The sequence below is a fragment of the Dipteris shenzhenensis genome, chromosome 28, assembly GCF_047967505.1.
Source record: "Dipteris shenzhenensis isolate YYH24624 ecotype China chromosome 28, Dip_SZ_1.0, whole genome shotgun sequence".
Taxonomy (NCBI): Eukaryota; Viridiplantae; Streptophyta; class Polypodiopsida; order Gleicheniales; family Dipteridaceae; genus Dipteris; species Dipteris shenzhenensis.
In genome coordinates, this window is record NC_141623.1 from 50898964 (window position 1) to 50914719 (window position 15756).

Genomic DNA, 15756 nt, shown 5'->3' on the forward strand with positions numbered 1-15756 from the left:
TGTAGGTTGCTCTCTTGCGGGCACGCTGATCTAGATTTTGCTCTATGCAGATGACGTGGCTCTCTTGTCTTCCTCAGTAGAGGGGCTTTAGAGACACCTAGACGCACTACAGTCCTTTTGTGAGTCTCATGATTTGAAGGTCAACCTGGGTAAAACCAAGGTCATGATCTTCAATACATCTCGAGCCATCATGCGTCAAGAGCAGTTCACATTTGCGGGGTCATCTACTGAGATAGTTTCATCATACACTTATCTTGGGGTTATCTTCTCCGGACCGAGCTTCACTATGAGACCCGCGATGCAGGCACGCTTGAGTAGAGGGTATGCCTCATTGGCCAGGCTAGAGAGGCAGTGCTTCCGCTCACACTTTCAGGATCCACGCACCAAGGGTTGCTTTTTGACTCCTTGGCTCGCCCAGCGGGGATGTACGGCAGCCCTTGTTGGGGGCCAGACTTGTCGGATACAGAGTGGGCCCGTGTGGAGCGGCTACAGGTTCTCATGCTATCACGGATGATTCGTGGTAAGTCATCCGTTCCTCACCAGATCATTCAGGCTGAGTTTGGGTCACCTCCTTTACAGCCAGATGCGGCATTTCAGGTCATCACATATCTGTACTGAGTTAGGGAATATGGAGATTATACCTCGGGGCATAGCAGGCTACCATGGATAGCTCTATCCTCTTCTATGGCACTTGTAGCAGGAGGAGATCAGAGGTGCTGGTATGCACGTACAGAGAGATGGTTTGAGCGACTGGGGCTCCACATGGATAGACTACCTCCCTTCCAGTATAGCATGGATGCTCCGTTCTCTCCCCTCTTATCACACGAGGTCAACCAGGTTATCCGTGAGGATCTACTACAGCTACACACTTTTCGGACCTGGTTGGAACCGAGTGAACTCCCAGTGAAGCTTAGCTTCTACAGAGATCACTCCTTACATATCACAGCGGAGGGTTTCATTGACCCACCAGGATACACACAGATTCACCTACCCCACTCGATGAGGATCTCTCTTGGGCAGTTCCGGGTCTCTTCACACAGACTTCGCATCGAGAGCGGCAAAGCAGAGCGACTACCCAGGGGGCGGCGCATATGCACACTATGTGACATACAGGAGGTTGAGACAGAGGAGCATTTCATCTTCAGGTGTCCTGTGTACTATGAGAACCGAGGACGTTTCCACTGCCTCTTCAGAGATAGTTATGGGATTTTAGCCCATTTCCTCTCCTACCCAGACCAGCGGTGTTTGGCAGGTTTCATTCATGAGGCACTTAGACACCGCGAGAGAATACTCCGAGCATGGAGACATGAGCAGACTTCTTCCTCGGTTGATCCCTCTCAGAGCTCTATCACGGAGTTCTTTCAGCTAGATCACATGGACCCCAACGAGACGAGGCCTCAACATGATCGTGACTTGGAGCCCGTGACCCGACAGCTTAGACAGAGGATCGACACACAGATCACACTTGGAGACATCCCCTCCTTGTTTAGAGTCGGAGCCCAACCGACGGGGGTCACAGTAGCCCTGGTTAGACACAGAGCTACGACCAGGAGATTTGCCAGGACTGCACCTCTGAGTGGCCGACAGCACTCTATTGCCGACTTCATGCCTCCACTGCCTCATCCATCCTGATATCTTGCTGTTGCTGGGGATGATGATGATATTGATGATGATGCTGAGATTGATATATAGTCGACCATCGACATGACTATGTTGTACTTAGGACTTAGTGATGCCATTCTGCATTTTTGCATTTTGCATTGGTATGGACGCTCGTTTAGTAGCTCCACTACCACAGCTCGTTGTATCAGGATTTTCACAGTCTCATAGACCCATCGGTCTTCTGAAGACTTTAATAAACTTTCTTTCTTTCTTTCTGCGACTTCCTGACTCGCCAGCCTCCTCCTAGTCGATGACTTAACTACTCCATGTGCAGCTCTCTATCTACTCCATGTGCACCTCCTATTCCGTCTGACAATAGTTGGTACCAGTGACACTTCTTCATGTGCACCACCGTGTGTACCACAAGTGCTTCTGTAGACAGCCAACCACTGTTGGCATGTGATTGCTCCAGTCCACTATTGACATGTCTTGGCATGTTGTTGACTTGCCTTGACATGTAACTGCGCCAGAAAGTACTGTGACCAAGGTTGGTCCACCCTTGACATCTTGTTGACACGTCCTAACATATACTGCACCACTCAGTATTATGACTAACGTCAGTCCACCCTTTACATATTATTGACATGTCTTAACATGTACTGCTCCAGTTCTGTGACCAAGGTCTATCCACTCTTGACATGTATTGGTCTAATCTTGTAACCAAGGTTGGCCCATCCTTGACATGTTGATATGTCATGACATGTACTGCTCCAGTTTTGTGACCAAGGTCTGTCCACCCTTGACATGTACTACTCCAGTCCTGTAACCAAGGTCTCTCCACCCTTGACATGTTGTTGCCATGTCTTCACATGTACATACACTGGGCCAACACTCATCCCTGTATACCTACAACACACGTCACAACTCCTATCCTCCCCATGACCTCATGCATTTCTTGTATTAGTGATTCTATGCTTATGTTGCACTTGTCTTGGGTGTAGATGCCCACTTAGAGGCTCCACCCATTCAACTCATTGTTTTCAGCCTTACAGACATTTCAGTCTTTCAATGGCGTTTAATAAATGTATTTTTTTCTTTCTCCCACAAAATCATGTTTGAATCTTAAATTATATTTATCCCTACCTCTTCAAAAGTGTATCATAAAGCTGCAATTACATTAAGATGTAGTATCTTGTTATGTAGGGAGGCAAATGCACAAATTATAATAGATGATTGCATGAGTATGATGACATTAGTGTATATCGATTGACAATAATGATAAATTGATCACTCTTAGAAAGGGATTGAAAATTCACAATAAAATCAATCTTTCCTTTATTGCTCTACAAATAGGTTAGAAATTAATACTGTTTATGTGCACGAATTTCATCCTTAGAAAACGTGAAAATGAGGCTAAAAGAGAGATGAAACCCATGTAGTAACTTACGGATCCCAACAATCAGCATCGTCACACTTATCCACTACTCTTGCTTCCTCATATGGTTGTCGGTTAAAATTCTACATACATAATGACAAAGGAAATACATGCCAATTTCAGCATACCAATACAATCAAAATCTGATGTAGAAATTACAGAAAAAACTTTTTTTCCTTTTTTTTTTTTGCAAAAAGAGACTTCTATTAAGTATTAAAGAAAACCGTTAGAGCAAGCTCCATACGGGATACACCATGCAATGCATGAAAAGCTCAAGAGCCAAAAAGAAAGGATTGGGGCTGATAGTGCCATCTCAATCCGGTAGAAACCTCTGAGAAAAAGGGAGAACCCCTCCAAACTCGAAGAAATACAGTCCTCCTAGAAGAGGCTGCCCATGAAGCCCCCTGCATGCTAGCCCATATGGCTATCAAAGTATGAACCGTGTCAGTCCAAATACCCGTGAACACCTGTGATGGGTGTATCTGGGTGCCATCCAAGGCCTCTGTACATCTGGCTCTCCAAATGTGCCAAGAGGAAATGCTAGCCAAAATCTCCCAAGCGGTGTCCACTGAAGCATGAGAAGCCTCATGCTCTGAAGGGAGTAAGTTTTGCATCCTGAAGAGAGCAGGGCTCTATCACTTGCCGGCGGACCAAGAGTGCCCAAGAAGAAGGCTCACCCTCATAAAACACCTAGGGCCCAGTAAGGGATAACCATGCGACCGAGCCCCAAGTCATGAAGAAAGGGGAAGTATGAAAAATGCTGAGTATCCGAGCAACCCCTTTCCAAACAGTCCTCGCCTGACTGCAGTCCCAAAGGCAATGTCGCACTAACTCCTCTGCAGAATGACAGCGGGGGCAAGTGGGATCAGCCCCAAATCGTGATCTCCACAGGTTCACTGCAATCCCTCCATGAATAGAAAGCCAAAAGAAAAGAGTGATCTTTCTATTCCTTAGGGATTTCCAGAGCCTCCTCCAGAAATTCCTACGCAAATCTGCGGTGATGAAGCTGCTGTCCCAATGGGGGGCTCTGGAGGGAATCCAACCCCTACTGCTCAGCTGAAATCTCCTCGCATTACCAACCGTGAAACGAAAGAAGGGAACCCCCCTCTCTCGATGCCCATGAGCTATCCACTCCCACTCTCTTGGGTCCCACTGCAAGCACCTGATAGGTGCACCTCCATATAACCACAATCCCCAGGATCCCAGGGCCAAGAGCAGAGGGTTGGGGTCTAAGTACCATTGCAAGCCCGCTCCATGGTCCACAAAACCAGCAATTCTGACAGGCTGAAAGGCAACCTCTAGAAGAATATCATCCGTGGATCTAGAGAGTATACCTCCATCCCCAACGTCAAAGACCAGTGCATCTTCCCCCAGACCTCGAAGAGCAATCACCTGTAGAGGAATTGTTGTCCTCGAAAAAGCTCCTATCCAAGTGGTGGAAGTAATAGGCATCTCAACTGTCCATTCCACCGGGATGGCTGCATCTGCTGAATCCTGCGTCCTACCCCTCTGAGGTGACTCACAGACTGTATTCTCTGATCCTCAGGTCGCCTGATAAATGCCTTCCAAGTGCCTACTGTGTAGGCGGGGCCTCTCTGTTGGGATATCTCAAGGTGTATGCCTCAGGCACACCTTATGTTTCTATGTGTGAGTGCTAGAGGCACAGTTAGGTGCCCACAAGCACAGTTAGGTGGTGGAAAAGCCACATAGGATGATTGAGTGAATCTAGGAGTAGATTGAGGAGATGATTGTGGAGCTTTGAGGTCATCAGTGATGTCAGTGACCTTGTATGAGGTGCCTACTTAAGGACCTCTTTCTTCTTCATTCTATAAGCAAGTATTCTGATTTTGTGTCCACTCTACTCTTTCCTTTCAGTGTTCCAACATGGTATCAGAGCCATTTGATCCCCCTTGAGCCCATTTTTGCCACATCATCATCTTCTTCTTCATCTTCTTCTTCCCCATCTTCCTCCTCCTTCCCAAAATCTTAGAGAGCTTGGTTCTCCGCCTACAAACGACCATTGCCCAAACCCTCTGAGCTGGAAACTCCTCTAGTATGGACAAACTTCCACCTGCAAGCAATTGAAGAAAAAACGTCTGTGGTGGCTGCCATTCTCCAAACAGCGAATTTCTTCTGTTGCTCAATACTCCCTGGCTGCTCCGCCATTGCCTGAGCCCTCTTAGGAGTAGATGGGCGACCTCAAGACGAAGATTTTGAGCCATTTTTCAAGTCATTTGGTTCAGTAACGAGGGAGAAATCATCAAAACTCAGTTTGAGCCCGTAGCAACTCTCCCGGGCAAAAGTGCGCACCATTTCGTCCAACCTCTGTGCTGGACCCTCTCTGGTATATGAGCTTTCTTTTGCTTCAGAAAGCCCTCTTTTCTTTGCTTTGAAGAGTGAGCTACAAGCCCTCCAAATTCAGCTCTCTAGTTTTGACAGTTTTAACATACTTTTGAAAATGATGCTACATAAAATGCTACTCTAGCATTTCTGGTCTTTTGAAGTTTTCAATAACTTCACTACAAGTGTTGCTTCAGTTTTGTTTTGACTTGCTAGACCTGGTTGTGATTGGAAAGTGTTTATTTCATTCACTTCTATGAAGCATGCAAAAAGTAGCATCATTGTTTGAAAAACTAGTCACTACTATTTGCTACATCAAGTGCCTATACTTTGGAAGTATTTCAGTTCTTTTTGCCTTGTAAGAGAGATAGACACTGCCCAATATCTGGGTTAGACCCTCTCATGGCTACTTTATATAATCTTGAGAAGTTCAATGGAAAGGGCTTCCATACATGGCAAATGAAGGTAAAATTTGCATTGATGCAGGAGAACTTATGGGGACTTGTCAAACCTACTCCTACCGCTTCTTCTACGGCCTCAAATGCTGGAGAATCTTCAGCTCCGACACGACCGGCAAGGGATCCAGCAAGAGAAGAAAAAGCATATGGTATAATTGCTTTAGCTTTGGGTGATGATTACATACATCATATATCTGACTTGGAGTCTCCATCGGAAGCATGGCAGAAGCTAGATTTGATTTTTGGTGCAAGCTCTCACATATCTAAACTATCACTTAAAATCTCTTTCTTTGAATTAAAGATGGCAAGTGATACTACTTTAGCTGCTCATGTCAACTATATGCGGAGTCTTATGACTCAGTTAGCTTCTATCAACTCTCCTATCACCCCTGATGATGCTATGGCAGTACTACTTAAGAGTATGCCTGAAAGCTTTGATCACATTGTAAGCACTTTGAAGAATCTTCCTAATCCAAACCTTGAAGGCATTATCTCAGCTCTCCAAGAAGAAGAAAGACATATGAAGTTAAGGAAAGGCAATGACACTGCTTATGTTATGAAATTCCAGAAGGGCAAGTATTCTCCTTGCAATCACTGTGGAAAGACAAATCACCTTTCAAAGGACTGCTTCAAAGTTAATCCATGCAAGCACTGTGGCAAAAACAACCATAGTGAGAAGTTTTGCAGAGACAAAGCAAAGACAGAAAATGCAAATCTACTTACAGTGAATTTGCCTCCACAAGATGAGGCATCCCATGAAGATTATGTATTTTAAATCATCTCTATGTATGCTCCAGATCTCTCTTTTTATGTCAAGGTACTCAGCCTGGATAGTCCTCCAAAATGAATGAAAATAAATTATTGTGTGTTGTGTGTTTTGTAAACACCTCTGGTCACCTTATGATGTAGGCCATGTGTATGTTTGTTCCATGGTACCTCCTACAGACATTGTGTGCATGTACATGTAGGGGAGATAACCATTGGAAGGTCTGTTTGTATCCCTTTCTGTTTACCTTACACCCAAGGAAACCCTTGCTAGCATGAGAACCTAGCCATAGATTTATCCTTGACCACCATGAGATGGCATGAGAAACTATGAGACTAGATGTATCATTGACATAGCTTGAGGCATTCCCTTGAGGGGGGGTTTGTTGGGATATCTCAAGGTGTATGCCTCAGGCACACCTTATGTTTCTATGTGTGAGTGCTAGAGGCACAGTTAGGTGCCCACAAGCACAGTTAGGTGGTGGAAAAGCCACATAGGATGATTGAGTGAATCTAGGAGCAGATTGAGGAGATGATTGTGGAGCTTTGAGGTCATCAGTGATGTCAGTGACCTTGTATGAGGTGCCTACTTAAGGACCTCTTTCTTCTTCATTCTATAAGCAAGTATTCTGATTTTGTGTCCACTCTACTCTTTCCTTTCAGTGTTCCAACACTCTCTCCCATCTAGACCACTGCATGTAATGGGATTTGGTCTGCCATGCTCATCAAGTATACTATCGTTCCAAATGATCGGCTACCTATCAATCTCTTCGAGGGTAGAGGGCGGAACCCTTCGAAGAGTGTTTTTGAAGCTCCCCCAAGCTTTCAGGATGGCAGTCATGAGAGAAGAGGCAAGAGATCTGAGAGGCGCGGAAGTAAAAATCTAGCAAGGGCTGTCCACCCAATCATCTCCCAAGGTAGGTGTGCAAGCTTGAATGCGTCTAAAAAATAAATCCTTCCAAGGTTCCTGCCCAGGCATGAGTCCCCTCACCACCACCTTACAAAGCAATGCCCTGCATTGCAAGTCCGATCTAACCAATCTACCGGGCTTCACCCTACACCTCTGGAGGATAAAGATATGCAAGAATCACATGAAGGGATAGCCTACGAGGGACTCAAGAGACTACCGGCAGACTTCAGGTCCACACCAGACAACTTCTCACTTTTCCAGAATGACACGAGCAAAATACAAAACGTGAAAGCTATTTCTTTTGCTGCTCAAGCTCAAAAACATCCTTCTCATGGAGCCCCCCCCCAGGATACGATGCAGAAGATTGAGAAAGGGAAAGCCTTGCCAGAGGTGTTGAAAGGAACCTGTGTGGGATCTCTCCAAGGAGGCGGTTGAATCCTATTTGAAGCCCCTCTGACCCCAAAGAAATCAGCGTGGAAGTAGCTCTCATCGAAAGCAAGGAGAATCTTGAGTGATTTATCCGCCACCACCTCCTCACAAGGAGATCCTGAAAAAACTCAACCAGATTCTAGCTCTATCAAAGGTAATCTTCCTATAGTGAAAGTTCACAATGGAATGCAGAATGAAACCACAAAACTGCTCAATTTTGTGTGTGGTGGAAGGATATATCCACAGTCTTGGACCACCTCCTCTGTTCCTAGAAGGATGAGTGAGGAATTTTTTGTTTTGAAAAGGGTTGAATGTCACTAGAGTTCGCTTCTTGAGGAACGGATACATTGTTTTCCTTTTTGAAAAGCCCAAAATGGCATCGGAAGTAGTGCAGAAGGGCTCATGGACCATTAGGAGTCATCCTCTATTTCTTCAGATGTACCTTTAACCTTAACACACCTCCGCCCTCCAAAGTGCTATGTGCTATCAGAGCCATCATTCCTCCTCCCTTTCTTTCTTTTTCCTTCCTTCCTTCATTTCTTCTCTCCTTCCTTTACCCTCTTGCTCTTCCAAGGGATTAGGTGAGGGAGGCCAAGAAAGAGGAGCTACTCTCCCTCTTTCCTCTTGGAAGATAGCCCCCTTCTCACTCTTAGCCTCTCCATGTAGTTGTTAGAGCTGATCTTCATCAACGTGAGCTGCTGCTACATCAACCATTGGAGCTGCTAGCCTCGTGACTGCTGCTCACGCTTCTACCCTCGCCATCAGCCTCGGGATTGCCGCCTACTTCTGTTGCTCCTGCCTTCACCAGCTACAGCTGATGATTCTGCCTCAGTTCCAGTTCTGCTGATTCCACCTCGGATTTGCGGCCAGGTGCTGCTGTTGATTCCGTCTCAGTTCCAACTGGTCTGATGCCTTCTCTTGGCCGTTTTCTACCCCGATTGCAAGCTGAGCTGCTGCTATAGCCCATCCTATTCTAGCCTTTGCTACGAGCTCACCCTTCACCCCGTATTGCTGCAATGTTTGGAGCACATACTTGATTGACATGGAGTATTCAAAAATGGAAATTGTCATTGAAAAGTTTTCTGGTAAGACCTTTCCAACTTGTCTAAGAGAAAGCCACATGGGCAGCATCATGGCTGCCATGAGGGCAGGGATCAGGCAAGAAAAGAGAGAAAGAGGGGGCTGCCACATGGGCAGCACCTCACAGCCAAGAGAGAAGAAAAGGGGCTGCCACATGGGCAGCACATGAGCTGCCATGTGGGCAACACAGCAGCCTGGCAGAGGGCTGACAGAGGCGCAGCATGGAACAGGCCTTTGACAGAGGCGCATAGGGGGTTGAATGAAGCTGGCACATGGCGCAGCATGGCGGGCCAAAGGGTGCCTGTAGAGGGCTGCAAAAGGTGGGGGCATTGGGCAGGCAAAGCGCCTGCAAGAGGCTCCTACAGTGCCAAAAGCAGCAGCCCAAAAGAGCCTGTCATAGGCCCTTATATAAGCCAACCAAGTCGGCCAGGAGGGGGAAGTGAACCAACCAGCAGTCGGCCATTTAAGGCTGCTGGGGGTCGGTAGGTTTTCCAGCCCTTGGGCCCTATAAAAGGAGAGGCTTGATGCCTCACAAATTATCCAGCCATTTAACAAGAGTAGGAGCAGACAGGAGCAGCCAGAAGCCACTCCCTTGGGCCTCACATTGGGGTGAAGGAGAGTTAAAGGTGTGCTGCAGACTGAGTTCCCTAGAGGCTGGACCTTGGCTGTCTTCTAGGGCAGCAAGGTGTTGTGGTCTCAACAAGAAGTCTACAGACGCTCGAGGTGGAGCACGCGGGCTCGAGTCTGGAGATATTTGGCAGATAGTAGACGTACCTTGTGGTAAGATCAGAGGACCACATCACTGGTGGGACTCTAGATCTCTCTCTTTTGCATTGTGCCCATAGCTTTGGACAGAAATATATTATTTTGGTGGTTTGTATATCTGGCTGGTTCATAGTCTATTGATAAGTCTGCACATCTGTGTAATGCACATAAGTTAAAGAAGTTTGTGTACACCCTACACACACTGTGTGAGCTCATGGGCTATTCTATTAATCTTCTGCTGTGCGTACCCTTTGTTGGTCGATTTCTAGCAGGAAGATGTGTGGAATGTGGTTAGTGGCAAAGACAAGAAACCTGCATCTGATGAAAAGAAATTCTAGCTTGGGACAAACTCATGACAAAGCTCTTGCTATCATTGGTTTGAATTTGTCTGATCAAGTTATTCATCACTTGAATTTTGATTATACAACACATGAATTGTGGGACAAGGTAGAGCGTCTATTTGGTAACAAAATTATCAATTCCTAAAGTTTTTCTTAGGCAGGAATTCTTTAAGCTCCATATGAAGCTTGAAGATTCTCTCAATGAACATTTGAATCATATGGAATCTCTCATCACCCAACTGGTTGCTTTGAAGGCCCTTATTGGGGAAGATGATCAAGTGACTGTCCTCCTTTCCAGCATTAAGGATATTACCAACACTTTGTGTAGCACGAGATATGTCTTTTGATGATATGGTTGCAATGCTTCTTGATCATGAACGAAGACACACAGATGTTCATGAGGAGCAGGCATTATATTCCAAGGGTAAAAAGACATTCAAACCTCTCAAGTGTACGTAGGCCATACAAAGGACCGTTGTTTTCAGAAGCTTGCCAACCAACAATCCAAGGAGCATGCTAACTTGGTTGCAGCTGCCACTAGTGAAGAAGGAGAAGAAGACACTCCGACACCAACTTATGCTCTCACTGCTCATATCCAAAATCTATCTTTCCCTCAAGAGGTAGATGAGGATGATGAATATGTTTTCTTAAAAATGTCCATGAGCTTGATGTATTTGGGTACTCTACCCTGGGTAGTAAAAAAAAAACAAACAATTGAATATAATAATCTCACAAGTCAATAAAAGTTCTCAGCCTTGAATAGTCCTCCTAAAATAATGTTTTGCTATCTATGGTGTGTGGTTCCATGTCACCATGTTTTGGAGCCAGGAGAGGGATGTATTGTGGTATTTGGCTTTGATAGGGTCTCTATTTATCAGGCCTGGCCGAGTTCCAAAATATTGGTGTATTCCTAGACCTATGAGCTAGTCATGTAGCCATGCTAAGACGTGAGCCTCTGAGCATGTTGAGTCTCAAGCCATGAGAGTGCTTGGATCAACCTCTGAACATGCTCATTGTCATGTTCTGTTCTTGGTTCCATTCCAGTAGTCCCTCACCTTTCCTCCATGGTGGGGGGGTGTTAGAACATGAAGTTAAGTTGAGTGTGTTTTAGTGTGTTCTACTAGGAGTTCTAGTAGAGTCTCCCTAGCCTACCCTCTCTCTCTCCCTCTCCCTCTCCCTCGTGACTTTTATGGGTCCCATGGGTTGGTATTTCGGCCCCCAGAGGACGGTAATACATTCTTCTTCTTCTTCTTCTTCTTCTCCCTCTCCACCATGTTCCTTCATAAAGCTGATGCAGCCTCAAAATTTCCAGCACTTGTTTGACATGCTCAATGTGCTCATGTTTGCTCTTGCTCTAAATGAGGATGACATTAAAGAGAAGCAACTCATATTGGAAGAGAGGTGGTTGCAATATGTCGTTCATAAGTGCGTGAAAGGTGGCCAGTGCATTAATCAATCCAAGTGGCATCACCTTGAACTCGTACAAACCCTGTTTTGTGCGAAAGACCATTTTCTGCTCATTGCCTTCTTTCACTTTGATCTAATGATAGCCCGGTCTCAGATCTATCTTTGTGAAGAATTGAGCACCCTTTAGTTCATCTAACAGATCATTAATCCTGGGAACTGGAAATTTGTACTTTATGGTAGCCTTGTTGAGATCCCTGTAATTAACGCACCTACGGTATGAGCCATCTTTCTTTTCCACAATAAGCACTGGGGAGGCAAAGGGAAAAGTGCTATGAGAAATGAAATTCTTATTAGGAAACTCCCATTCCAAATAGTGTTAAAGAAATGAAATTCTTCTCAAGAAACTCCCATACCAAATAGTGTTAAAGATATAGCCAACCCTCTCGAAGGCAATGTTACTTATTTTATATTTGTGAAAAAGTCATAGATTATCACACGAGCTACAAGCACCCCTGTATAGGTGGGAAATTGGACCCCTCATACAGGGCTAGCTATAGCTCACATGGCTATGGCTGTGGCCACATGAGTTACAACCAACCCTCTATAAGGGGTGGAGTAGCCCACCCTTATAGGGGGCTACCTATAGCCAATGCAGTCATACCCATGGCTATGTGAACTACAAGCTATCCCTCTATAAGCCCCTAGTCCCCCCCCGACCCCCTTAGAGATGGCTGGTCATAGGCCACACAAGTGCACTCGCTACAGCCACCCCTCTATAGCGGGGGGGGGGGGGGGGGATTCGCACTTAGGGATACTCAGAACCACTTTTGACTCCATCATCTGTAGTTTGTCCCGACTTTTGTGCTCAATCTTCCTCATGCTTACCACCTGTTTATATGCTCGTGCTTTGCCCTCTTTATAGCTGTACCTACTAAGAGAGAGAGTAACGTCTCCAAAAGGACAAAAAAGCCTACGAGACAAACAAGAAAAACATCACGAGAGTACACCTCCCTAGGCAGATAGAGGTGTCTATCAAAGAGACTAGGAGGGGAGTATGCTATAGCAAGAGGAGGGAGCAAGAGGAGGAGGAGAAAGTCACAAGCTTACCTGAATACTTGTGATAGCATTTCTCTTGCATTGAATTTTGTCAAATCTTATATCCGCTTCATTATTCCCTCTCAGTACATACTCTTTGGCTTCATGCACAAGCGGCCTTGGGCTGACAATAGAGCTTTTTTGAATAAACATGAGTCCACACCTTATGCACATTCTAATTCCTTAGCAATATCCAAAAGAAAACCAATGGACAGGGGTATAATGGTAAGTCATCCCATATTTTGTCAATAAGAAGAAAATGTTACAATGCCACAATTTGAGTCTCAACTCTTGAGTCTAGCAGCCCAAGGGTCCTCAAAGTGCAAATAATCTCTATCCAAATTTGAGATAAAACCTCTATCTTTTATTAGATCATTCCTAGTGACCTATGTGCAAGGGATCCTCCAAAGTAAGATGCAAGAGCAAATCTCCCAAAGCAAGGACTAGGATTAGTGTGTGGATAACTCATTGAAGTTGGTGGGTGATTGCAGTTGAAGGTCTTTGAGAGCTTGCAGCTCCTAATTTTGTGCTTTGGCATGTTGTGTGAAGGGGCTCTTCACCTGTCCTCGTGTTGTAATTTTAAAGTTTGGGGCTAGCTTTTGATCTCTATGTGGAAATGCAAGAAACTTTTGATTTCATTTATTTACAATTAGTTCATCACTCATTAGTGTAATTCTCATATGCTGCGAAGTAATAAGGAGATTTGTACATAGCACGAACAACATTTTTCTTTCACACTCAAACACAACCGCTATGACAAAACACCTCTTGATAGTTACATTTCGTTATGCATAAAGTATATATCCACACCCTCTTGAGGAATTAACATGACCAATCACTTGCTTCTGTCTCTTTACTCTCTCAGAAGCACCTAGTCAACTTCAGATCAGAACATAATATACCATGTCTATCTATCTAATAATCATTTTGGGGTATCAATTTAAAACATGGAGTCCTTTTGGCTTCTGAAATAAAAAGGCATGTGGAAACGTGTAAGCCAGCAAGCCAAAACTATCAGAGCAAAATAACAGCAAACAAATCAGGTGTTGTTGATGATGACCTGAAGATACTCAAGTGGATATGCGATGCCAACATGCGTTTTTGAAAGTTTTATTGTTTGGGGATCTTGCAGAGATTGAAGATTAGAACCATTCGTAACTGTATCAATAGTTGCACTTATTTCGTCTTCATCTGCATCCTGAGTGATTTAAACCAAGATCCATAACAATATTTAATTATTGGTATCATTTTCTTTGTGCTTTTAAAGCCAATCATGATTGAGAGTATATGTGTGATACCAGGTGGTAAAATCCCACAAAATATATAATACACCTTTCTTGACAATAATATCCCGTTTCATTCCAATCACAACATGTGCAAGCTTACATTAAAAAATAAACAATAGGAAATAATATTACAAAACATTTCAATCACAAATATACAAGCTCACCTTAGGAAAACTACAGCTAACCAAAATATCCATTGTTCCACTTTCAAACATGTTTTACTTTTAGTTCGGCAACACACCTCATGACAGAAAACAAATATATTTTAGAGAAAGACAAAGTCATATTGAACCTGTTCCTGACTGTCTATCATTAACAGTTCTATACCTATATGTTACGTGCATATAATTGCTATCCCATGTGCATACATTTTGAGGACACCATCATTTATCCATTGAGGGAAAGAAAACAATAACACGTGCTGAATTCCATACGTGACACTTAGGATCACCCCAGTATCTCAATTAGCAAGCATCATCCATTTTAGACATGGCAAGTATCAATCTGAAAGAAAGAGATGAAAAGTCAACATCCAAGCAAGGTTGATCTCATCCCGATTCATCCATGTGACCACATCAGTGAGTTGCTTCAAGTGAATAGAAGGAGAGGCAGGCCTTCCCCTTAGTTGATAAACCATACAAAGCAAAACCACACAGCCTATTCATGGAGCCATAGATGAAATTTGGACAATGATTGAAGCAAACGTACACCATTATCCCAATTGCAACTCTTTTAAAACTAGTACCCTATTCCTTCAACTCATTCCAGGACCCAAAAAAAGAACAATTAGATCAAGAATCCATTGATTATGTCTTAATCATCCTAAATAATTTCTGATCTTGCATCCTGTGCTTATGGTTGACTGCCCTCATGCAAGAGGGCTCTTTCGACTTCTATTCGAATACCAAGAATAAAGCTGACTCAATATATTCATAAGCATGATTTTTTCACACCTCAAAAGTAAAAACTGATCTTCAATGTTCATGCTATCCTACTTAGACAAAGCATTTTCATGTATGAAGTCTTGCAAAATTGCTGCTGCCCTGACAGTTGAGATTCTTGATTTGGACCTTCCTCTATTACCGTGAATGCTAAATTTGTTGCCGCCCTTTGCCTTGGTGACTAAATCCCAATATGTACCATGGGATAATCCAGTAATATTGCGATATGCCTTATTGCAAATCTTTTTTCATTACGAGAGATTTTACCTTTTGTCTTGAACTTAGCCTTTTATTGCCATTCTGAAGAAAAGTGGTTCCAGCACAGAGACTTGCTTTCCTACCTTCTTACCTTGGCTCTCCATTCCTTGAACTCTTCAAAAGCTTGTGATTTCTTTGCATAGCAATATACCCAGATCATAGGGCTAAGATCATCTATAAAGATAAGTTACAAAATGAATCTGTGAATGATTGTGTTGACGTCTTCCTACATTTGTTGAAGTGCACCAACTCCAATGGGGTTTGGCCTTGAATGTGGCCCCCTTCAGGAAAGCCCCCAGTGTTAATTGCCTACGATTCAAGCTTCACAACCTTCAGTGCCCACTATTGGTGGAAGCCCATCCACCATTCCAGCCTTTTACATGTCTGAAAGAGTGCCGTAGTTGACATGACCAGAACTTTCATGCCACAATCTAATGTTAGACTTTCCTTGAAACATCAATGTGTTGATCTGTTAGAAACTCCACTCCTTGGACCGCTAGTCTCCCTTGACTTTACCGGGTCTCCTTGATCATTGAACTCTTCCTTCATGCTGTTTTTCTTATTTCACTACCAAAAAGTAGGTTCTTCCAGAGATTAGGCTCATAAAGTATATTGGAGATGAGGTGTTCACTAGACAACCTGAG

General features: G+C 44.1%; 1 protein-coding gene across 1 annotated transcript in view; it reads right to left on the reverse strand.

Moving 5' to 3' along the window:
* Positions 1-15756, reverse strand: part of HAP2 (hapless 2) — a 198702-nt gene that overhangs the window by 163341 nt on the left and 19605 nt on the right. Inside the window, exons 2-3 of the mRNA XM_087399558.1 lie at positions 13688-13825; positions 3050-3120 (exon numbers count right to left, since the gene is read on the reverse strand). Coding sequence (XP_087255684.1) covers positions 3050-3120; positions 13688-13825 — 209 coding nt within the window. The remainder of the gene's footprint in view (positions 1-3049; positions 3121-13687; positions 13826-15756) is intronic.